At 43.0% G+C, this 25011-nt stretch overlaps 1 protein-coding gene across 1 annotated transcript in view; it reads right to left on the bottom strand.

Annotated features, from left to right (window-relative positions):
* CSMD1 (CUB and Sushi multiple domains 1) overlaps positions 1–25011 on the bottom strand; it is a 5088256-nt gene that overhangs the window by 218808 nt on the left and 4844437 nt on the right. The window contains exon 60 of the mRNA XM_069235813.1: positions 135–308. Within this exon, the coding sequence (XP_069091914.1) occupies positions 135–308 (174 nt within the window). The remainder of the gene's footprint in view (positions 1–134; positions 309–25011) is intronic.

Below are 25011 nucleotides of genomic sequence, written 5' to 3'. Positions count from 1 at the left end.
GAATAACGTCATCAATTGTCCAACTGGGGTTTTAGTGCTCTGCCATGAACCATGAATTTCTAAGGCAATAAACATATATGTGCAACAATATAGATTGTTTTATGAAAGAGTAAAGTACTCATAGAACAACTTACGTAAACAATGTGGAATTTCTCCTCTCCATGTTCCTCTTCCTTCACAAGAAATGATGGCTGGACTGGAGAGGTGGTGTCCTAACGCACAGCTGTAACTCACACTGGAACCCCATTGATAATCTGTTCCTTCAACTTTTCCATTCACAACTTGGGGAGGCGGCCCACACACAACAGCTGTTTTAGTAATGGAGAAAAAGTGGACTTGTCAAGCTAACATCTAGATGCAAAATATTTACATACCCGTTTCATGATAAATAGGGTGTCTCACCATGAAAAATGTTTCTGAAGAACAAATCTTTTCCCATGCAACACTACTTTCAAAGCAAACCGAAATGTTCTTTCAGCTGCGAGTCTACAGGAAGTTTCTTTTTGGATTTGCTAAATATATTGAAAATTAATAATGCACACAAAATAAACAACTGTTCAGAAATAAATAAAGATGACTAAATATGGTACTGACGAAGATGTTTACAATGCAGCAAGTTTCCTTACCAAAGAAACAAACAAACTACTTTCTTGAAGTGGTGCTGAATGAACCGACTCATATGAAGGACAATTATATAAGATCACACATTTTTTTCAGCACAACATATTTCCTGGACGCGTGCACAACGCTGCACCTGTGCATTTTTGCTGTGAACACTAGCAACATTAGCGCACTATTGAAAAACGTCAAGAGATTAATCAGTCTACCCAAAACCACACACGCACTGAATACGCTTATTAAAACTCCTTCACCCACTTCCATCCATCCCCCACAATTTTATTTTGTTCAACATGTTTTATCAACAAATGAGGACGCGTTATCTTTTAGAAAGATGTCACAGGATGTTCACCTTATTTGTAATGGTTCCTAAGGTGCAGGTTTGGGCTCTCAGAGTCAATGGCAGCTTGTAGAAAATTCTCCTTTCTGCGTGGTTGCCACAGGTGGTTGACTTTTTCCTAAGCCAATACTTTTGCAGGCAAAAAGGACTCTCTGCATAGCTACACTGCTATTAAGTGCAAAAGTGTGTATGCTCTGGCCCTAAAATGTGATTTGTAAAAAAACATTTCATGCAATTGGCCCTTTTAACTATCAATTAATGCCATAGTAAATGGTTCAGAAAATTCACCTGGAGCATGGAAGTTAAAGGTCATACATGAGCTGCAGTATATGCTCACAATACCAACATATATGACAAGCTTATATGGTTGCTAGGAGCGCCATTGTGCTCTGTTTTGGCTGAAAAGTAGTAACACCTGGCAAGGAAAAGTGTTTTTACCATGTAACAAAGTCTGTTTTAGTGTATTGTCATCCCTAAAGTGTGCATTGTAATCTCACAAGGTAGGGTGCCAAATATGCAAAAAGGCAATGGCAATGCTAATAATTGTGGCATATAATTTAAAGTGACTCTTCAGCCACTAGTGAGTTTAGGCATTCACTATCTCATCATGCATGCACCCCGTCAATCAATTTTCCACTGAGGCATCAATTCATCAATTCATCCATTCATCAAACTCATTCTTGAATTCCCCACATACTCGTCAACAGTAAAACTGGAATACAGATTTAACAAGCATACGCAAAATAAATAAAGCAAATAAAAGCTGAAAATTAAACGAAAATGCCTCTGTCGATAAAAGTAAAATTAAGCACAGTAATAAATGTAAATGTTGCATGCTGTCGATAAAAAGCTCACCACACACTGCTCATGTTCTCCAGAGATCTAAACAGAACATTGCACAACAACCCATATTAAATGGGAAACTGTGGCTAGAGTGGAGCGAAGTTACTTTTCTGTTTACTTATTTTTTCACTGCCTCAGATTTGCCAGGTCGATTTACTGTAAGATATTTCAATTTTACTGCATTCCTCAGTACTCGCCGCTCAACAAAAGAGGAAAGGCAGTTATTCAAACATTTGACCAATTGATTAAACCAAATGCCTACAGAGTGTATATAAATAATTGTGCCAAGCTTCTCGAAAGATAGACTCAATACTCTTGCTGCTGTACTGCATATTTTTATTTGCGCATTGCAAACACTGTTCAGCCCATGAGTACATTCCCTGTTTGCTGGACATTTGGATATTCCCTCTCTGCTTGTCTACGTCTGTCTAATGTGTTATTTCTAAGTAAATGTGTGTAAATATTTGTTAGTATTCTAAAATATAAATTCATATCCCAGAAAACCATAATAAGATGTATTTCTTCTTATTATCATTGTCATTGTATTATTTCTTTTTAATACAGGGTTTGCAGCTGATAATTTAAATAACAACAGCCGCTACAAATCTGCAGTGCCAAAAATATATGCACATTTATGCGTGCAGAATTTGAAACCACGTAATTTCAATCACGTTTACACATGAAAGCATGATTCCCCAAAAAATTTGCGCTAGGATATAGATGCGTTAACATAAACCAAAACAGTGGAAAATAATTATAAGTGGGTTACAAAAGTTTTGTAAACACTCACATATGACATGGGGAAGTTGTAGAAGACATTTCTGGGCAAAACATTGTTCTTGTGAAAAACAATCAAGAATAAAATGATATACTAATGTACATTTCCAGCCCAGTGTCCCAACTGTTGACTATTCGTAAAAATAATTGCGTGGCAGCACGAGTATTTATTAAAATCTATTAAATATGCAGAGTTTTTCTATGATTTCTGGCATGATTTTTTTTGAAAATCCTAAAAAGTTCTACGGATACCATAGGAGTAAACTTGCAAAAAGTAGATTTCCTACTTTTGAAAAGAGGTCCGTGAGTCCCCTCTTTGTTGTGCTATAATACTATATCACCATTAAACCGAATTACTCTCAGTGCTAGATGAAGCATACTACATTATGGAGGTGAGAATTACTCTGCTTCTATGAGCACATCAATGCATGATCTTACTCCCTCTTGTATGTTAGCTATCTCTGTTGTATCCGTCCTCTATATGTTCAAGAAATGTGTGATATTCCTTTTGATAATGCCACCTTTCAGTTATTTAGGCCATAATTTAGATCTTGGCAGTGTAATCGCATTCCGTCTATCACTTGTTCTTTTTGCATTTGTCACCCTAAGTGGGAAGGGTATGCCCAGACGTGGGTCCCGTGCTTCCCATGCCACTGTATTCAAGCTAGCCTGGCTGATGAGGGGTGAAACCCTGAAACCAGTTCCAGGATGCTTGTTTCCAGTCGAGGGAAGACCTGGCCTGGCAGTTCGGGCTGGACTGTTCCCATGGGGAACAGGGTCAAGACTGATTTGCATATGGCTGGGTCCAAACGGGAATGGCATGGGCAGCAAAAAATACGATGGATTTAGGCCCAGATCTCTGTACTGGGGCTGAATGTTTGACATTGTTCAGCATTCCGTCCATCACTTGTTATTTTTGCAAGTGTCATCACCAAGCCTTGTCAGCAAACAGACCCAAGAAAACAATCAAGTCAATTGTGTTCCACCTGCCATACATAGATGTTTCAGCTCTGCAAGCGGGGACTGGTGACGGAGTACTGACAGAGGGAGAAAGAAGTGTGACCTTATGTACTTTGTACCATGGCAGTGGCTATGGAATAAATGTAAGTGACACACACATAACCTAGTCTTATGTGTCCCCCTGCACTACACACTACACAGCACACAACACACCATGTACACACCATCATGCGTTACAAGTCTGACACAACACAACCCATGCATGCCGAAAACACACATTAACATGCATCCATGACAAAACATACACACACCTTTGACACTGCACCCACACACAAAACAACCACAACAATAAACACACCTAAACTCTCAGCTACACAACCTCACACACAACTACACACATCATGACAACGTCCACCACACAGCAACAATACTCACCTAAATGTGTCACACAGCAACACAACATACAGAACACCAATCTCACTTGCAAGTGACACATATACAGACACAACCACACCACTCTCTCCAGCTCCCTCCACCTCAAACAGTCAATCCACACACACACACACACACACTGACTCACATACATAACAGATAGCACAAACCTACCCAAACAGCTCCCCTTGGAATACCCATACATGGATAGCATTGTCCAGTGTTAGTGTACCTTGTCGTAGTGGTTCCAGCATTCATTTTGCAATGGATGATGACACCACAATGAAAGTTGTGTACATGTGAAATATGCATGTTGTGCCAGAGTATCCCCAACCATGTGTGACACAATTTTCTCCCCAACATATTCATGTCACAGTGATTACAAAAATGACTGTGACATATATGGCAGTGGTCCCAACCTCCTGTGCAGTGCCCAACCAATGTACCCTGGCAATGCTACGTCCCTACCTTCAAGTTTGACAATGAGGGAGTTGTGTTTTCTCTGCAGCTCAGTGGCAGCAGTGATGGCAGATGTTGTCCAGTCATGTGCAATTGAAGGCGGAGGTGGAATAGGGAACAAAGGTGAGTTTTTACCCCTTCTCCCTCAGTCTGGCAACTCAGAAGTGGAGGTTGGACTGTCACTATTTTCTTGGCGGTGAGGCACATTCAAATCTGAATGGCGGAAACGATGGCTGGGGTCCCACTGATATCCCATTTCTCTCTGCAACTGTCGAAGTGGGGGGTGTTTCTTAGCTGAAATGGTGGTTTGAATGCAGGCTTACGTCTATGGGGCAGAGAACATCTAAATATGGCGGGCTGATAGACACAGCGGCGGACAGGTTTTAAGTCGAAAAGTCCAAGGCAAGAACGTTACTGATAACATTTAGATCAGGCCCTAACTCTTTGTATCAGGGAAAGTTGCACTGCTGCGGTCCATCTTCTATCTGCTTGTTTTAATGCATGATGTAAATTAAAGAGTGCACCCTCACAGATTAGGAGACATGTGGAACACACAGCTTTTTAAATGGATCAGACTGCTTTGTGAATACTGAAAACATAGCTGAAGTTGACAAGTGGTTCATATTATTTATAACAGAATTCAGGCATTTTATTCAACAGCACTCTGGATGCTGGGGATTTGAGCCCATAATGAAAGTGTTTAAGGCAACATTACAGAACCCATAATGGGACATGCTAGTCGCTGAAAAGTCAGGAATGGTTGATGATATCATATATCATAGCACTACTGGACAGACTTACGAAATTCACATTGTTGGACTTTTGCTTATGCAGGGTCATCCCCAGTCTTTTTGCCTCCTGCCTCCTATTTCTTCTGACCTGTTGCTGTTGGCTTTTCAACTCTGAGCACTTTACCACTGCTAACCAGTGCTAAAGTGCATATGCTCTCCGTGTAAATTGTATTTAATTGGTTTATCCATGATTGGCCTATTTGATTTACTAGTAAGTCCCTAGTAAGGTGCACTGGAGGTGCCAGAGTCTGTAAATCAAATGCTACTAGTGGGCCCGCAGCACTGGTTGTGCCACCCACATAAGTAGCTCTGTAATCATGTCTCAGACCTGCCACTGCAGTGTCTGTAAGTGTACCTTTACACTATAAATTCGACTTGGCAAGTGTACCCACTTGCCAGGCCTAAACCTTCCCTTTTCTTACATGTAAGGCACCCCTAAGGTAGGCCCTAGGTAGCCCCCAGGGCAGGGTGCAGTGTATGGATAAGGTAGGACATATAGTAATGTGGTTTATATGTCCTGACAGTGAAATACTGCCAACTTTGTTTTTCACTGTTGCCAGGCCTGTCTCTCTCATAGGATAATATGGGGGCTACCTTTAAATATGATTAAAGTGTAGATTCCCCTAGAGAGTAGATGGACAAGTGGGGTTTGGGGTCCCTGAAATCACAAGGGCAATCCCTGAGGGCAAAGACTGGACTTTGTGTGCCTTCCATCTTGTGAAGAAATCTCCAAGGGCTTGAGTTAGAGCTTGCCTCCTGTTGTTTGAAGTCTCAGGGACAGCAAAGACTTATCTCTGCCAGCACCTGGAGTCTCTGGAGAGACTCCTGCCCCGACACGTGGTGCCCTATCCAGTCCCTGGGCCCTTGAAAGGAAAGCTGGTGTAATCCAAGGAAATCGACTTCGGACGACTTTGGACCGCCGCCGCTGCTGAATCCGGTAACGCCACCTGCACCTGACGCTGTGACCTTCGCTGGAACGCGACGCTCTTCGCAGGCCCGACGCCGCAGCAGCCCCGCTGAAGTCCGCGACTCCGTGGAAGTCTCCGCACCACGTTGTGACCGACGCCGCTCGAAGTGCACGGATTAAACGTTTCACACAGACGCTGCGATTCCCGACTTCGCGCATCGGCTTGTTTTCACTCTTCACCAAAGGTACTGTACTTGGGGGTCTACACGACTCCGTGTCCAGCGCCGCTGGTGTCGGCTTGTTGGGAACGACTCCGTCACGATGCCGTGTTAACATCTCATCGAAGCATTTTTTGTTTCTAAGCGCTATTTTTGAGTTTAATCTTTAAAAATTCATAACTTGACTTGTGTATGTTGGATTCTTGTTGTTTTGGTCTTGTTTTGTTTAGATAAATATTTCCTATTTTTCTAAACCGGTGTTGTGTCATTTTGTAGTGTTTTCATTAAGTTGCTGTGTGTGTTGGTACAAATACTTTACACCTAGCACTCTGAGGTTAAGCCTACTGCTCTGCCAAGCTACCCAGGGGGTAAGCAGGGGTTAGCTGAGGGTGATTCTCTTTTACCCTGACTAGAGTGAGTGTCCTTGCTTGAACAGGGTGTAACCTGACTGTCAACCAAAGACCCCATTTCTAACATTTGGTGATCAGCGGTTGGGATTTGGGCTTGTATTTGTACTCGACATACAGTGATTAAGTGTACACTACTGTTTTGAGTTCAGACCACAACGTGACCACATACTACTTGTCTTGTGATTCTGCCTTTTGTTCTCTGATGTCCTCCTGGAAGTATTGCTAATATTTTTGGACTTTGGTTTTTGGTTGTGAAGCCTTTGCAGAATGGAAATCAATTTCTGGCACCTATTTATGTATAAAAAGTGGCAGCTTAAAGCATTCTCAATGGAAAGGGGACTGGCTGTGAACAAGAAATCCAGAAGGGAGGATCTTGAGTCAGCCCTGTTTCAGTATGAATTGAAACGTTGTCAGGCAACACCACCAAATGAGTCTGAGGAGGATAACTACTCTGAGGAGGAGGACTACTCTGAGGAGGAGGACTACTCTGAGGAGGAGGGCAGTGGCCCTGAGGAGGGAACAGAAAGAGAAGATTGGCTCCTAGCTCGAATCCGGAGTCTGAAAGAGCTAGATGCAGAGCTTGAGAGGGCTGAGGAGAAGAAAGCCTTAGTCCTGGAAAAAGAAAGGATTACAGCTCAAGAGCTGAGCTGTGAAGATCTGAAGCTGGAGGCCATGAGGGCTGAGTCCAGTTCAGATGGTGGCAGCAAAAATCTTGTATCCAGTACTGCTGAAGAAGTGCACATGCCCAGAGATGTGGTGCCCTACTTGAAGGAGGGAGTTAACACACGCCAGGAGGTTCAGGGGCATGAGGTAGCTCCAGTGATGCACATGGTCCCTGAGGTGGATTGGGGAACTGGCATGGGGAGTCATATTCCTACTGGTGGGAGGGACACTCTACTGACTCTAGGTGAGAGTGACAGGGAGAGGGGTTCCCCCCAGGTAGAAGTCCTGGTTATGGAGTGTGAAGACATCCCAAAAGAGTGTGGGTTGAGTGTCAGGGACAGTCAGGTACTGTCTCACCAGTCTCAGGAGGGTGATGTGGGGTGCTTTTTCAAAGCAGAGTCACTGGATGGTTGGGTGAAGGGTACTTTGGTTAATTCATGTGAGGGGCTGAGTGATGTAATTGCTGGAGAGCATATGTCTAGTCCTTATGTTCCAGAGCTACGCCAACACCAGGTGGGGTGTGAGTTCTCTGACCCCAGGGAGCTTACAATGGAGGCAGACCTCTTGGTGAGTACCAGAGAGTCTGAAGATACATTTGGGGGGGCTCCTGAGAGGAGTGGTCTAGGTATTTCCCAACCAGGTGAGGTAGGGAAGGATTGTAGTGTCCCATGTAGGTCCCAGTGTAGTGGGATGGGTGAGGGACCCCATGTCCAGTCTCTGAGGAGAGGGAATGGGGATGGGCTGAGGTCCAAGGTGCCCGGGATCCGGTCCCAGGTCCTGGAGGGTTCCATGAGGGAACACCAGGAGGGAAGCCTAGCCTGTACCATAGGGCCATCTGTTGGGGGAGATCCCACAGTGTCAGAAGAACTTGGGGGGGCGGCTGTAGCCAGCGTCCCACCAGTTCTGGTGTCTGGCAGTACCACTCCTAGTGAGGGGGTGCAGAAGTCCAGACAGAGGGTTGAGAGGGGCTTGCGGACCCCAGTGGAGAACCTGGAGGGTCAGGGGTCAGCTCTGAGAGCAGAGCCCCCCAGGAATGACCTTGGTGAGACCATTTCTGGGTTGGGGGGAATCCAGACTCTGTCAGATGGGCAGAGGTCAGGAGACCTGCGCCAGCAAGACTCTTGTGTGGCCCTTGGGGACAGTGTGTGCCTTGAGGGGGATAAGTGTGTCCCCCTGGAAGTCCTGGGGTGCCAGGCAGTGGTTCAACCGCAGGGTGGTGACTCTGGGTTGAATGATCAGGTTCAGGAGGTTAACTCTGACCTGGTGGGGGGTAAGTGTGCTCCCAAGGAAGTCCTAGTGTGCCAGGCAGTGGTTCTACCGCAGGGTGGTGACCCTGGGTTGGATGACCAGGTTCAGAGGGTAAACTCTGACCTGGTGGAGGATAGGTATGCCCCCCAGGAATTCCTGGGTTGCCAGGCAGTGGTCCAGTCTGTGGGTACAGACCCTGGACTGGAGGATCAGGTGCAGGGGATAAACCCTGACCTGAAGGGGGGAGCGGTTTGCCCAATCACCCCCCCCGGTGTGATTTCAAAGGGTACTCTCCCTGAGGGGTGGGTGCAGAACCCTGAGAGTAGGGGAAGGGGAGAGAAAGACTCACCTCTGACCCCAGAGCAATCTAAGGGTACAGACCCTGGATTGGAAGGCCAGGTTCAGGGTGTCCCCCCTGACCTGGAGGAAGGGGTTACTGCTAACAGTGCCCCTACCATGTTGTCTTCTGGGGGGGGCACTCCTAGTTGGGTGGTTCAGGACCCCAGAAGAGAGGGCAGGGGGAGGGAAGCCTCACCCTTGGCCCTGGTCCAACCTGAAGGTACAGACCCCAGGTTGGAGGATCAGTTGCAGGTTAACATCCCTGCACTGGTGGAAGAATTGTGCAGGACTGCTTCTTCAAGCACCCTGACAATTTTTTACTCTGGGAGTGCCGCTTCTGGAGGGAGGGTACAGAGCCCCAGAGGGGAGGACCAGGGTCAGGTTATCTTCTCTGACCTGGTGGAAGGGAGAGTGGTCAAAGGGCGTCAGGCACCTGGGGCTACCGCCCCTCACTCTCCACAGTCACAGTAGGTGGAGAGGCCTGAGGTCAGGCTCTCATCCCTGACAGTCATCAGGGGTCACTGTGGCTTGCTGTCCTGGTGGACAGAGTTGCCCCTGGGGGTGGGACGAGAGTCACAGCCCAGGGGAGGAGTGGGCAACACCACTGTGTTGGCCCTGGTGGTACTATCTGCCCATTGCAATACATCTGTGAGCAAAGTAAAGTTAGGTGCTGCACAGATGGTGTCTGTAGATGTGGAGAAGGGTTCCCCATGGGTTAGCTTAGTGGGCCCTGAGAGTATGGACAGAGGGATCCAACTGGAGTCAGGAAGGCGTAGAACTGGAACATGCTCCTGCTGTTGTGTGCCTGGGTCCTTGTTCTATCGCCCCAATCAGGGAAGTACATCAAGGTATTGATTGTTCTCCCCTGGCTTTAGGCTGGTAGGGGGTCGTGTTGGACTTATGCTTATGCAGGGTCATCCCCAGTCTTTTTGCCTCCTGCCTCCTATTTTTTCTGACCTGTTGCTGTTGGCTTTTCAACTCTGAGCACTTTACCACTGCTAACCAGTGCTAAAGTGCATATGCTCTCCGTGTAAATTGTATGTAATTGGTTTATCCATGATTGGCATATTTGATTTACTAGTAAGTCCCTAGTAAGGTGCACTAGAGGTGCCAGGGTCTGTAAATCAAATGCTACTAGTGGGCCTGCAGCACTGGTTGTGCCACCCACATAAGTAGCTCTGTAATCATGTCTCAGACCTGCCACTGCAGTGTCTGTAAGTGTACCTTTACACTATAAATTCGACCTGGCAAGTGTAACCACTTGCCAGGCCTAAACCTTCCCTTTTCTTACATGTAAGGCCCCAAGGGCAGGGTGCAGCGTATGGATAAGGTTGGATATATATTAATGTGGTTTATATGTCCTGACAGTGAAATACTGCCAACTTCGTTTTTCACTGTTGCCAGGCCTGTCTCTCTCATAGGATAATATGGGGGCTACCTTTAAATATGATTAAAGTGTAGATTCCCCTAGAGAGTAGATGGACATGTGGAGTTTGGGGTCCCTGAACTCACAATTTAAAAATACATCTTTTAGTAAAGTTGATTTTAAGATTGTGCGTTTGAAAATGCCACTTCTAGAAAGTGATTATTTTCTTGCTTAAAGCATTCTGTGACTCTGCCGTGTTTGTGGATTCCCTGTCTGGGTCAGTTTGACAGTTGGGTTGTTTTTCACCTCGCACTAGACAGTGACACAAAGGGGGCTGGAGTGTAAACTGCATTTCCTGATTAGCCATCTCTGCTAGGAGGGAGGGGTGGAGTGGTCACTCTCATCTGAAAGGACTGTGCCTGCCTCTGACAATGCCGGCTCCAACCCCCTGCTGTGTTTCTGATGCCTTGCCTGGGCAAGGCAGGATTTCACAAGTAGGTGTGAGTCCCTTTTGAAGAAAGGTGACTTCAAAGACTAAAATGGGTATAAGAAGGGCACCCAAATCTACAGACTTTAGAAACACTTCTGGAACCAAGAGGAACCTCTGCCTAGAGAAGAGCTGATAGCTGAGAAAGAAGTGCTGCCCTGCCTGTGACTGTGCTTTGTGGAGCTTTCCTGCAGTGCTGCTTCTGCCAGAGTAAGAGGACAAAGACTGGACTTTGTGTGCCTTCCATCTTGTGAAGAAAGAGGGCTTGAGTTAGAGCTTGCCTCCTGTTGTTTGAAGTCTCAGGGACAGCAAAGACTTCTCTCTGTCAGCACCTGGAGTCTCTGGAGAGACTCCTGCCCCGACAAGTGGTGCCCTATCCAGTCCCTGGGCCCTTGAAAGGAAAGCTGGTGGAATCCAAGGAAATCGACTTCGGATGACTTTGGACCGACGACGCTGCTGAATCCGGTAACGCCGCATGCACCTGACGCCGTGACCTTCGCTGGAACGCGACGCTCTTCGCAGGCCCGACACCGCAGCAGCCCTACTGAAGTCCGCGACTCCGTGGAAGTCGCCGCACCACGTCGTGACCGATGCCGCTCGAAGTGCACGGATTCAATGTTTCGCACAGACGCCGCGATTCCCGACTTCACACATCGGCTTGTTTTCACTCTTCACCAAAGGTACTGTACTTGGGGGTCTACGCGACTCCGTGTCCTGCGCCGCTGGTGTCGGCTTGTTGGGAACAACTCCGTCACGACGCCGTGTTAACATCTCATCAAAGCATTTTTTGTTTCTAAGCGCTATTTTTGAGTTTAATCTTTAAAAATTCATAACTTGACTTGTGTATGTTGGATGTTTGTCGTTTTGGTCTTGTTTTGTTTAGATAAATATTTCCTATTTTTCTAAACCGGTGTTGTGTCATTTTTTTGTGTTTTCCTTAAGTTGCTGTGTGTGTTGGTACAAATACTTTACACCTAGCACTCTGAGGTTAAGCCTACTGCTCTGCCAAGCTACCCAGGGGGTAAGCAGGGGTTAGCTAAGGGTGATTCTCTTTTACCCTGACTAGATTGAGGGTCCTTGCTTGAACAGGGGGGTAACCTGACTGTCAACCAAAGACCCCATTTCTAACACACATATAATTTGTTTTGAGGCAATCTGGGATTAAACAGCCCAGCGGGTGAGAGGGCAGAACTTCTCACTTCTAATGAGAGAACATTAACACTCCTGCTTTCTGTAAACCACATGTGCATTTCTGTGCTTTTACACCTAATTTCATCAATCAAAACATCACAGATGTAGCATGATTTTCCAAAGTAACAGAATATTCATTTAGTCATAGCTAGGTTTTCTAACTAGAACAATTGATGACGATCAAGATCATGTGTCTGTGTAATGCCAACCTCAAACAGAACTCTTTGAAATGCTGTATAAAGCTACCACTGGCGAAAGTCATCCTTTACACGCAACTTTTCAAAATAAAACCCTAGTCACATTAATGTTTTTCTTTTTTAATTAAAGATTAACTCAAGTATTATAACCCATACTTGGATCCTCCTGTCCATTGTCAGTGTGCTATATTACAATGTCAGTATCAGAACCATTATATTGTAACTTGCAAGCCACCCTTAAAGTAGGCTGCTTTCTGCAGAGACTGAAACTTCTTCCCTTGTTGAGAATGTATGATTTTGAATACAGGTAGTGAATGTCATTAGAATCTTAATATTTTTCAGCCTTATTTGTGACGTAAACTACACAAATTCTCTACAGGGGCAAAGCAAACATTTGGCAAGGCAAACATACATAAACAGTCCGCAGCTTGTCATTGCATGATAAACATGATGGTTGGATCATTATAACTTCTTAAAAACAACTAGTAATCTGTTTTTCAACGGATTCTCCCAAATGTTACCTGCTACTGCAAAAAGAGTGAAAAGTTAAACTCTAAACATTTGCGAGAAAGCAGATAGGTATTTGATTGCTATCTTTTCCTCACTGTATGAAAACAAGATATTGTAGAGAGCAAAAGTGTAGCCATTTAGTTAATCCTTTCTTAAAGTATCCAGATTTACATTACATTTCTTACTATTTGCAAATATACCTAATATTGAAATGTCACACTTTACAAAATGGTCTGCTATTCAAGTACCCTGTTAAGTGTACACATACCAAACACTGTTAAACGTGGAACAAACCTCGTTGATAAGTTGCTTCCATTTTCTTTGCAGACATTTTGGAAAGCTTTAAATAGCGAATTTGAAAGTGTTGTTGTGGGCTGCTCTCTGTTTATGTTGTTCATGTTAAATCGAAAGCACTGAACCCCTCAAGACAATCCTAACTTTTATGTAGTGCAGTTATATTATAAATATAAGGGTACAGTTCTCAGGTTTACACCACTTCAAAAGATGGTTATTTGAGCATACACACGTGTAGAGTTATCAGCCGTTTGTGAACTAGTTAAAAACAGAGCCTCTACTATAAGGAAGGTATATGACTTCAATCCGCTCCTATCCATCTGCCAACAATGATTTCTTTTCGGAGCAGACAATGAACTGTCAGAACTAGTGCAGTGGATCATAGAAGTACCATACTATGAATAAGGGGCGATAGTAATTGTTGGCTTATTACATTTTCTACTTAGCCACACCAAGAATATAAATGCCAGTCAGACAATATTGGACACCCTACTCTTATGTACTCCCACCTTTCTAATACATTTGATGCTTTTCATCGACTACTTTTAAAAAGGTACAATGTGTGTACATTCCTTCCAGCAGTCTTTGGTAATTACAGCCCGCTTCCACTTCCTCTGCAGTCATGAAATTGCTGCACCTTTTTTGTTTGTGTGCTTCTTCAGAGCCCAGTTTCCAAACTAGAATCCTCTCTCTGATGAACATGCCAAAGAATGTGATTCCCTCTGACATGTGTAAGCTGTATATATTAGCTTTTTGTCCGATGCACCGCATACTCTGACATAGCTTGGTCATTTTCAACTGAGTTTTTATTTGCCTCGCTCTTCTTCTATTTATCGTGGCAATGCTGAGGACTATCATGGCTTTTAAAGCTCTCAACCTCAGTTATGGGACCAAGCCACAGGAGAAGGCCAAATACGCCAGAGAGCGTGTTTAACAACTGGTGCTGAGGCAGTACGACAATAATACTATTACAATATAAAATTCACTGAAAAAAGTGTTATCGAACAGAATAAAAAATTAGAACGTTGAAGCAGAAGGTTTGTCCCAGCCATTACTGGCCCTGAGCTGCTTCCAAAACGTCCATGTTTTAATTTTCAGTTCATGCACTTCACATTCTTTCAGTTACCCTGCTTCTCCTGGAAGCAGTGTACAGAGGTGATTCAGGGCATCATTGTAGGTACTGTATAGCAGAGAATGGTAGACCAGTGTTAGTTCTCAAAAGATCTCTTTGACTTGGGTGTTTGTGCTTCTTATCATCCACATTTCATAGTCATACTACAGCCCTGACTCCTTATTAAACATGATTTATCAAGGGAGAAAAGGTGGGTTTAAATTCTACCTCTCGTATTTTATTGGAAATTCATCACTTGAAAAGACTTGAAAAAGGATAACTGTTTAAGAATTACTTAAACAAACTCGAAGTTTATAAAGCAAAGAAAAGATAGTGACTTCTAATTCTTTCCGTGTTTTAAACAATTATATTTTCTAAACTTTACTAAAGTAGATTATTCAAACCACATTATTGGTTGGAGCTCAAGCGGCAGAGACGTAATTGTGTTTGTACCTTTGATTAATGTAATTGTATTTCATGCACTTCAATAAATAACATTTAAGATATTTTCATCATAAGCTTACTGAATTACTTTGCCGATTTACTCTTTTAACTTCTGTTGATATACATCTCTAGTTGTACCTTGGAAATTAACAATTTATATTTTGAACATTTCTCTCTAAACTTGTAAACGCATATTAATAGTTTCCCTCAAGTGATTTACACAGTGCTTGCCATTACGTTGTTTCTCATAAGAAATGTGTGAATTCCTAAAAGAAATGTATGTGAAAGCTCCATTCTACAATGTATCAGTTTCACGATCTTTCAGGGTCCGGACATATCCCCCGAGACTACTTTAATAATCCATTGTCTAAAATAAATGCCACATCTGTTGGGTGATTGCAAAACATTCTACGTTCTCTGTTTCTTACCTTCATAAACTTAAAATCCTGGGTTACCATCACCTGAGGAAAGTTTTCTTTTCACGTTGCAATTTAATATTTACTGTTATTGACACCAGCCACGCTGGGGAACACATGTATATATTTTCTCCGGAAATGTAGAGTTTGCAGCGGTTTTGTGTGTGCAATTGCACTACAAAAGAAAGAACAACTCTGGTGCTGCCGCATTATGTTTCCCTGCTTTGGCAATCCTGTTATATGTCTCTTGGAGTGTAATTGATACTTTTCGGATCTCCTCTCTACCTGTGCTCAGTAGGGTGCATTTCCCCTGCTACTGCCTCTGCGATCTGACCCAGAAGCACGTCATCAAACATTTAAAAAGGCATTCCAGCTTTTGCACGGAGGCACAAACAATGCTAATGAGAGAAGAATTCATTTATCTTTCATAATTATAACCTTACACCCGTGCTACCGACATTACAGAAGGTGGTGCACAAGCATCTATAATACCAAACTAATTTTATATTACAGATCATGAAAAGCGATTCACTACTGTAAAAAAGGATTCATAGAGATAGTAGACTTTAATGCCCTTATCTAAATAATTGGTTGGCGCCCCAGACTGAGAGTAAATATTTAATTTCTTACATGTCTCGGAGGAAGTCTGACCTGTATTAAGTTTGCGGCATAAAGAGCGCAGAAAAGGTGGTGCTTTTTTAATGATGTCTCTAGAATCTTGGGAATATGTTCACAGTTGACAGTATGGTTCATAAAATCTCTGATTATAGGAAAGAAAATAACCAGACGATGAATATCGGTTGAAACTAGTGCTCTGTTCAGCTTCAATGGAAAACGTCTTTTGCAAAATAATAAGCAAAGTCGACACAGCCAGGGCTGTTATGGAAACAGTTCTCGACCTATATTCTGTAATTCAAAGGGCAAACTCGTTCACAAGTGTCGTTATTGCATTTGTAACATCATACAGATGTGTTTCTTTCTCCTCTTCCTCCCTTCGCTTCGAAACTTTTTTTTTTTTTTTTTTTTAAACGTACAATTGCAGTATTGATTATTTAATATTAATGGCTGAACTGAAGCAATAGATACGAAACGTAGTTTGGCATTTACTGTAACAATCGAGAATGCAACTACTTAAAAACGAAAACGGAGCGAGTGGCCCGCCAATATCCAATATCTTTTCTAGATTACCACTTCCTTCAAACATTCATTAGATTTACTCTCTCATTTGTGGAATGTAATCCTTCCTGAGTTTAATGAAAGTTAATTATCCTCTGTTTCACTGTGGAACACTTAAACCCAAGTTGGAGGCAGTACTTGCAACGCAGAACCGAATCCGAGAGAGCAATGCCCATTATACACATTGAAAGAAGGACATCATAGAATGAATGCTCTTCCAATTTTATTCAGAGAATAGTGAATTCAATATTTTTCAAAGTACATTATTTGCTTTCGAGAGAGATATTTAGCTTAACAAGCAGTAGCTTTTTCAACAAATGCCAACTGAAATCTAGCCCTGAGCATCGCAATATATTATTATTCGAACGTGACATGCTATGCATATCGCTGGGAGATATTTTTGGCTATGTTTGCGGTGGCCAACTGTGAGAAGGTGGTTCTGCCCATCTAATCCTCCTAACCAACTGTTTTTTGATCTTTTACTGTGATGGAACCTCATAACCTTGGACTCACTCACCATAAACTCATGCCAAATGGACTGCACATGCATAACCACCAGAGTCCGCCTTTTAAGATAAGACTGCTGATGCGCAGCCCAGGGTAAGAGGCTCTTGGCTAGTTATACGTGAACATGGGTACACATGCGTGTGAACATGCATGAGGGCTGGGCATCTGTGCCTCTTGTCACATGAAGCCCAGGAACTGTGCACGGGTAGCCTGGTGCAGAGGGGACTCCGTAGGATTGGGTATTGACCTGGGGTAGGCCTTATAATGAGGGTGTGCACATATATGGTAATTAAGTGCAGTTTGCTGTCTTGTCTGCAGTATCACTTCATTAGACACTTATGGGGAAGGCTGCCTTAAAGTGCAAGTCCGCTTCCCCTTGGTCCGCAGACTCCAGAGTCATACTTATGTACTGACTAACTTGTATGAAAAGAACAGCTCCGGAGGAGGAAAAGAGTGGATGGATTGCTGTGCAACAATCAGCCAGCTGACATCCGGTGCCAGGAAGAGGACCTGCCAAGGCCGCTAAACAAAAGAGGGAGCCCAGACCAGGAAGAGGGCTCCTTTGAGGATATGTTGGGGAAGGCACTGGCAGTGATGTCAGTGAGGGATGGAGCTAAGAACCACAGAGCACAAATGGAAAGTGACTCCTGGTTGACGCCACTTTGAGCTATCCCAGAAGACTGTGCAGGGAGGTTGGAATTGGGGCAGAGAGATGATGTGGCACTCGAGTGTAGGCAAGAGGTGCATCCCTGCTGGACACTCCCACCCCCACTTAACAGGTCCTGCAAAGGGAAGAAAGCTTGGGTGTGCTTTTTTGCTGGACACTGAAAATAGAGACAGTCACCAGGGATAGTTGGAAAGAGAAACCCCTGACTGCCCTCTGGCCCAAGGATCATGACTCTGACTGACCCCAGGCCCAGTGGGGTACTCCCCAGAACCAGGAAAGCTGGTCATTTTGCCTCACATGAGGATAAGTTGGAGGAAAGACTGGGCATCTGACCAAGGGAGGACAGACACTCAAATGGAGAATAAAGGGAAAGCCTGGCACAGGGAGCTAGTGAAGCCAGCTCCCTGCAAAGTGTGTCTCCTTTGGAGGCCAGGAGGCCTGAAGAAAGTGCACCACGTGGCCAAGGCTCACCACTAGGAGCAAAAGGAGACCAAAACTGACCAGATTGGCCCACCGGGCCTACGTTATGGCTATTGGAGTTTCAATGACCTTTGACCCTCCCTTTATCACCAGCAAAGCCTGTGGGGCTCCACTGCTGTTTCAATCTCCACCCCCACAATGGGCCAGGGCCTAAAGACTGCCCCGAGAATCACAAATCCGAGGTGAAGCACCATTGTGCTTCCCCCAGAAGGAGGAAAAGGGAGCCCCGGATCCCATCCCCGGGCACCAAGCAGTAATGGGGGCACAAGTGCCATTGCACTGCACAATGGAAATCAGAGAAGGGACCCAGGGCCCCATTCCTCGGCCTTGAGAAGAGTAATTGCACGGGGAGCGCCACCACACTCCCCTACAAAGGTGCGAGGGGCCCAGGACTGCATCGCTGGATGCAGTATGTCACCAATGAACAGGGGAGTGCCTGTGCACCCCCCAGTGCAGGCCGCCATCCCTACGCCCTGCACCCATGTCTGGGAGGAGCATGAAAGCCAGCCAAACAGCACGTGTCTGCCCAGAGGAGCGGGCCAACTAGATTGAAGCTACTTTTTCCAATGGCTGCACGCCATAGTGCTGGCCACACAGGGAGCTGGAGAGGGCAGCAGTGGGTGGGCTCCTGAGCTTCCCTTCAACCATGTGCACACAGGGTGTCTGGTTAGGACCAGGCAGTCAGAGGGGAAAATTGCTGCACAGAGCTGCTGTTTTGAAAAAAAAGAAAAAAAAAGGGAAAAACAAAAGGAAGATGCATCTCTACCCAGCAGTGGGAGAGCTGCTCTTCACAAATGCACGTGACCCCAGAGGAGCACCTCATAATGCCCTGAGGGCCTTGTGTGCATTTTTAAGGCAAAAAGTACTTCTTTCGGATTGAGGTGACCCCACAGCCCATCCCCCCAGCCTCCCCTGCAAGGATTATAGGAGCCCCACCCTAAATTGGGTGGAACTCTAGAATTATAACCCCTTAATAGTTTCAATGGAGGTTCAAGCTCTCCCAGGCTGGAGCATGTGATCTACAGCTGGGAGTGTTGCACCCTCTAGGGACAAGAACTATGGCTGCAGTGTCAGTTGCCTGAAGGTGTTCAACTTGAGTTGTCTTGTTGTTCATACACCCTCTATGTGCGAAGGGTAATAATTACACGTGTTGTGATTATAAAGATGTTTTAATTGTGTTTTCCATGCTAAGAGGTACTATGAGTAATCAAATCATTCCGACATGCATATGCATTCACTTTGTAGACATTTAATTAAGATAATGAGATTGAAAGTCTCTTGTAACCAAAGTATATATGCTCTATTGCCAGTAATAAGTGTGTTCATTTAAAGGTATATTCAAATACTACAATTTTGGTATAAGTAAATGATATGACATATGGTTTGTTGACCCAGACCCCCCTTGGAGTGGGTTAAGAATGTTTACAACATGTCACCAAGAATCATTTCCATCACCTTGTGTATTGTTGTAAATTGCTTCATAGTATTGAGTAGTATGTGTGTAATAAATGTACTTTTTCCCTTTTCAAAAGAAAAAGCACAGACTAGACAATAATTTATTGAGTGTTATTATTGTATTTATGGGAATGGTGATTACTAGTCCTCACCACCTCCATTGAGTAGGCCTTGGACTGCTCAGTGTCACTACCCTGAGAGAGTTAAGTGCTAAAATGGAGTGTGTGGTTCCCAGTGGAGGACAAATGTGGCCCATTACTAATGACCCATTTTCTTACACCTGCTAAAACCACCATCAAATTAATGATCTGACTGGAGATGACTTCATTAAAAACTATAGCTGTGGTATTTGAAGCTTCCAGCAATATAGAACTTCACTCATTAGGTCAACATTCTCCCAATAATCTAGGAGGATGCAATCAAATAAATTACAACTCCAGTGTGTTTTGGGCAATCAGGCAGATTGTTTTTCACAAAGTGAAATGCAGTACAGCTCTGCCACAGAGTCTGGGTGATCTGTGCTGTGTAGATCTGTGCTGATGCCTGAAGAAAAAATACTGATGATGCTTCCTAGCACTTTAAATGCTATGTCCTGCATGTGTACCTCATTTTATAGCCTATCGTATTGTGAAATAGTTATTACTTGTAACACAAACTTCTACTCCCCAAATATTTTATACTTTTTATGGAATGTAGGAGGCACAGAATTAGGTTGTATACAATGTATTATTAGTGTAAAAGAGTTGTTTGTATTTCCAATCACTTGCTTTACACCTTGAAAAGAACATGAATGTGCTACTTTAAATCAGACGTGCTATGGTAACTGCAACCCAACTACCTCACAAAACAAAGGATCAACTTTACTAAGGGTTTGCCTTAGGGCAAAGGTACACAAAGTAATGCAAAGTGGCACATACTATTGTTAGCGTATTTACTTGAGAATGCAAAGGGTATTCTGTGCTGAAAACGGGACCAGAATGCAAATAATGCTTTGCAATGATTTGTACATGTAGATCAACATAAGCACTCTTAGTTTTTGATGGAAATCATGATCTGCTGAAATAGACTGTGCTTTGTGTTAAAAATGAAGTAACCCAAAAGCAGGCACTAATAAAGGCAATTTGTTTCTTTTCGCCAAACATTCCACACATGCATGCTTGCTGCACTGTACAGCACACAAACAATCTTTGGAATGTTTAGGAATTTGTACATACACTAGATTTTCTAGTGGAAGTGTATGCTTTGAGTACAAATACTTGTTAAACAGCATGAAAACACCTCTGCACCATGGTGGAAAGGTTGTGCATAGGGTTAGGTAGCCTGCTTGTATACCAGCACAGGAGAAGTGAGCAGCAGCACATTATTTTTAGTTAACATGGCTATGCAGAGCTTTCTTTACCATGCACAACATAGTGCAGCAAGTTTGGTTGCTGTGTTCTTCGTGGACAATATTAAACCTTACCCTTGTGCTGGTCAAGTGTAATTGGATGATAGTGTTTATTGCTTGATGCTTTTTTGTGCTATTTTGAACCTTGAATTTAAATTAGGCTTATGATATTATAAAACTATGGTTCTATTTATTGGAATTTGTAGTTTTGTTGTGATTTAATTTGTTAAAATATTCCCTATATTTCTAAATTAGTTCATGATTTTTCATGTGTTTTGTTTTTACTTTATTACTGTTTGAGTACTGCAAAAATACTATACATATGGCTGCTAATTTAAGCCAACTGCTATTGTGTCAAGCTATCAGAAGGCTAAGCAAAGGTTTATTGAGTGACTTCTTTTATTCAGCCTGAAAAGAATTGTTATTATTATTGAAGGTGGGTTCTCACTCCCCACTCACTAATAATCCAGTTTCTAAAAAATACATTACGCAATTTATCATCCAGTTCAATCAATAAGAAATGAAAATATGTGCTTTCTGAATGTCATCATTTCCGTGGTAATAGAGAAAAGCTATCACACTACTGAAATCACCTGTGGATCATTAGCTTCAACTTTCTTTGGGCGTCATTAACATGTGTGCATTAAGTATGACTTTTGATCTTTTCATGACTGCAGTGGATCTTACATTCATTGTCTAGGAGGACAGTTTATATCTTAATTGCAAAATTTCTTGCAATTTTAATGCTCCATTGTGTCATGACAAATGTAACCTCCTGATGGAGAACAAGAGCATTCTTTTTCTACAAGATCATCACATTACTAATCAATGTTAGCTAACTCATCCGCCCAGACTGGTTCCATGTCCAAGGCTAACTCAAAGCCTGCCTATTTATAACTACTGCTATTGAGATACATTTGATTTCATTCTTTTGGCTTAGAGTAAAGTAACTCTATGATGTTAGATCAATAGTAATAAATCACAGCCCTATTATTTTGAAGGTACCACAATGGTCTGTCAAATTTATAGTAATTTTTTTAATTTTTAATACTTTAATTCTTTGAATAGGATCTCTGGGAGTCCTCCTGGCCAACAAGAATATCAAAATATATCAGTTTAGGGATGCCAAGAAGCAATAAATTGGAATAACATCAGCAACTCGCATCACGCAGTTCAACGATTGATCAGTGGACACTCAGTCAGAATTTGTGTTGATAGACAGCACCAATTTATAGGAATGTCTGACTTTCATCGAAGAACCTTGAAGGTTTCACTATTTTGAAGGAAGTGCATTATTATTATTATTATTATTATTATGTTTATTTGTATTATTATTATTATTATTATTATTATTATTATTTGTTAGGGGTGAACAGACAGGTCTAACTTAGGGCAATTTTTAAGGAATTTATGCAGTACCAAAACAGTAATAAAGTTAAAAGACAAAATAATAAAATTGTAAGGCAAATTAGACAAATATAGTAAAGAATAATAAACAAAATTATACAAAAGTGATAAAAATCCAACAATGGGGTTAGAAATATTAATGTTTGATGTTTTAAATAAAAATACAATCAACATATCATCAAAAGTTCTACGCATCAGTGATAGTCTAACAAAGCTGTATAAAAGGAAATAGGCAAAATTTAAGGATGACTGTGATGGAGCCCAGGTGTATACACCAAGTGGATTGCTCCTGCTGAAAGCCCGGAAGTCAAAAAGTTCAAAACATTTTCCAAGTCCCACTTTAGAAAGGAACTTTGACACTTCTTTGAAGAAAATTATTGACATTTCTTCTCAAAGCATTGAAATTTCTTCCAAGTCCCAAAATAGATTCAGACTTAGGGGGTTATTCCAACTTTGGAGGAAGTGGTAATCCGTCCCAAAAGTGATGGTAAAGTGACGGATATACCACCAGCCGTATTACGAGTCCATTATATCCTATGGAACTCGTAATACGGCTGGTGGTAAATCCGTCACATTTGGGACGGATTACCACCTCCTCCAAAGTTGGAATAACCCCCTTAATCACTTTTGAAAACAAAATGGTCCCTGAGCTGCACTCCACTGAAACTGGAGCTGCCACTGTGAATCAAAGGCTGGATACCTGAAGTACGTTGGTCCTGGTGCTGGTCTAAAGCTTTGGGGATTTGTCAGTGAAAATGTTCCTAAAGATTGAGACTTTGTCTTTCCTCTTGTAATGGGATTTTGTCACTTATTCAGAGGTGAGGGGAACTAAGAGCAGAACAAAGATAAAATCCAAAGCAATTCTGTAGAATTGCCAGTGGTATACTTTTTTGGGTGAATCTAACAGAAGGTCTGGAGGGAACGTTCTCAAAAGTTTCTAAAATATCTTCTGGTGCCCAAACAAATACATGAGGACACTTCTGAGGCCCCCAGTACCCCAGGGTAAGGTACAAAGAGACTGGTAGGGTTGTCTGTCAAAGGCCAACAGCAAATGTCAGTCCAGATCCCATTGTGACAAATCAGGACACTTCAGTGAAAAGACCTCTTGCAGCTTGTTGAGTCCCTGTAGGAACAGAGAAGTTCATCCGACTGTCCCTTGGAGCCCACATCATTGATCTGGGTACTACAGGGAGCAGGTCCAGTTCTTCACGGCTCCTCTCAGGTCACAGAGAGGAGGTGCACTCCTGTTCTGTTCTTCTGAAGGTTCAGAAAGTGTTCTGAAAATGTTTGCTGTGGTTCCAATGTTATGCCTGGAACCTCCTAGTGGGTGGAGTGTAACTCCATGCTCTTTCCTAACCAATGGGGTAAGAGTTCCAAGGGGCTACCTAGCCACCTTTGCAGCAGCTTTTGGTTGCCCCACTGCAAACAATGCCACAGTGTACTTTATACCCAAGATCAAAAAATGGGGAGATCCTTCTCCCCTTGTGTAGAGCCTGTGTGCCCACTCAGACATGTGACCAGGCTAATGAGCAGCCCCCCCCTCCTCTGTGGTCATTTAAAATCACTTCTGGTGATGGCCTTCCTCACACTGGGTTTTGTGGCAGCCTGACTTTGGGGATAAAGGCTGAGCCTTTCCATATATTATCTGACATTTACTTGTGACAGGGCTGACCCCTTTGAAATTAATTAAGATTCTGAGCCCACCACAACTGATCTGCCTGCCAGTTGAAGAAAACATTTACCCATTCACAGGCCATTGTCCCTACTATTGGGAACAGTTTTCATACCTCATTAAGGTCAAGAATTTAATTGAAAGCTGCCGTAGACCTCATCTGTATTAGCTTCCAGGAGCATGAGGCAGGAAAAAGGTAACTTTCATAAATATTTATTAGAAATCCTACTTCACAATTGAATTCGGCTTTTAATATTAAATATAAAAAAAAAATCATTATTTTTCTAGCTGAGAGTAAACCACAGATACTGAATCAACATTTTAGTCTGCCCTCCAGAATTCTGTAGACGACATCCAGGCCTACCACAGTGAAAATACCTTTTAGGGCCTAGTCACTTTATGAACATGGTGACATTAAATTACAACATGGCTCACTTTGAAATATCATGCACCCTGTATTGTGAGCTACACAGCCATTATAGGAGTGCCATAGTTGCTCCTCCCTTCTGCTTTATTTGGAGTAAAAGGGCACAGAAATGTTCTGACATTTTGTTTGGAGATTTTCCAATGAGGTTAGTTTGCTTGTTTATTTATTTTTTATAACGTGCTCAAATACTGGCACCTCAACTTCAATATGCTATAACATACAGATCAGAAATATATTTTCAAGTTGTGGGTACTCATGCTGTTGTTTTTTACTCAAAATTAAGCACATTACGAATACAGAAAGTAAATAAACTACAATAAAAATTAACCCCTTAGCTGCTGGGCCTTTCCCCCCCCAGTGCTGAGCCCTTTTTTGGCTATTTGGGGTAGTTCGCGCTTAGGGCTTCATAACTTTTTGTCCACATAAGCTAACCACGCCAAATTTGCGTCCTTTTTTTCCAACATCCTAGGGATTCTAATGGTACCCAGAGTTGGTGGTTTCCCATGGAGGAGACCAAGAAAATAGCCAAAATACAGTGAAAATTTTGTTTTTTCCAAAAAAATGGGAAAAAAGGGCTGCCGAAGAAGGCTTGTGGTTTTTTCCCTGAAAATGCCATCAACAAAGGGTTTCTGGTGCTGAAATCACTATCTTCCCACCTTTCAGGAACGGGCAGACTTGAATCAGAAAACCAAATTTTTCAACACAAATTTGGACATACCCCATTTCTACTATATTTGGTGCTTTCAGCCTCCTTCCAGTTAGTGACAGGAATGGGTGTGAAACCAATGCTGGATCCCGGAATGCTAAACATT

This window comes from Pleurodeles waltl, chromosome 5 (genome assembly GCF_031143425.1).
Source record: "Pleurodeles waltl isolate 20211129_DDA chromosome 5, aPleWal1.hap1.20221129, whole genome shotgun sequence".
Lineage (NCBI taxonomy): Eukaryota > Metazoa > Chordata > Amphibia > Caudata > Salamandridae > Pleurodeles > Pleurodeles waltl.
Note: the sequence above shows the minus strand (reverse complement) of the source record. Positions and strands in the feature narration are given on the sequence as shown.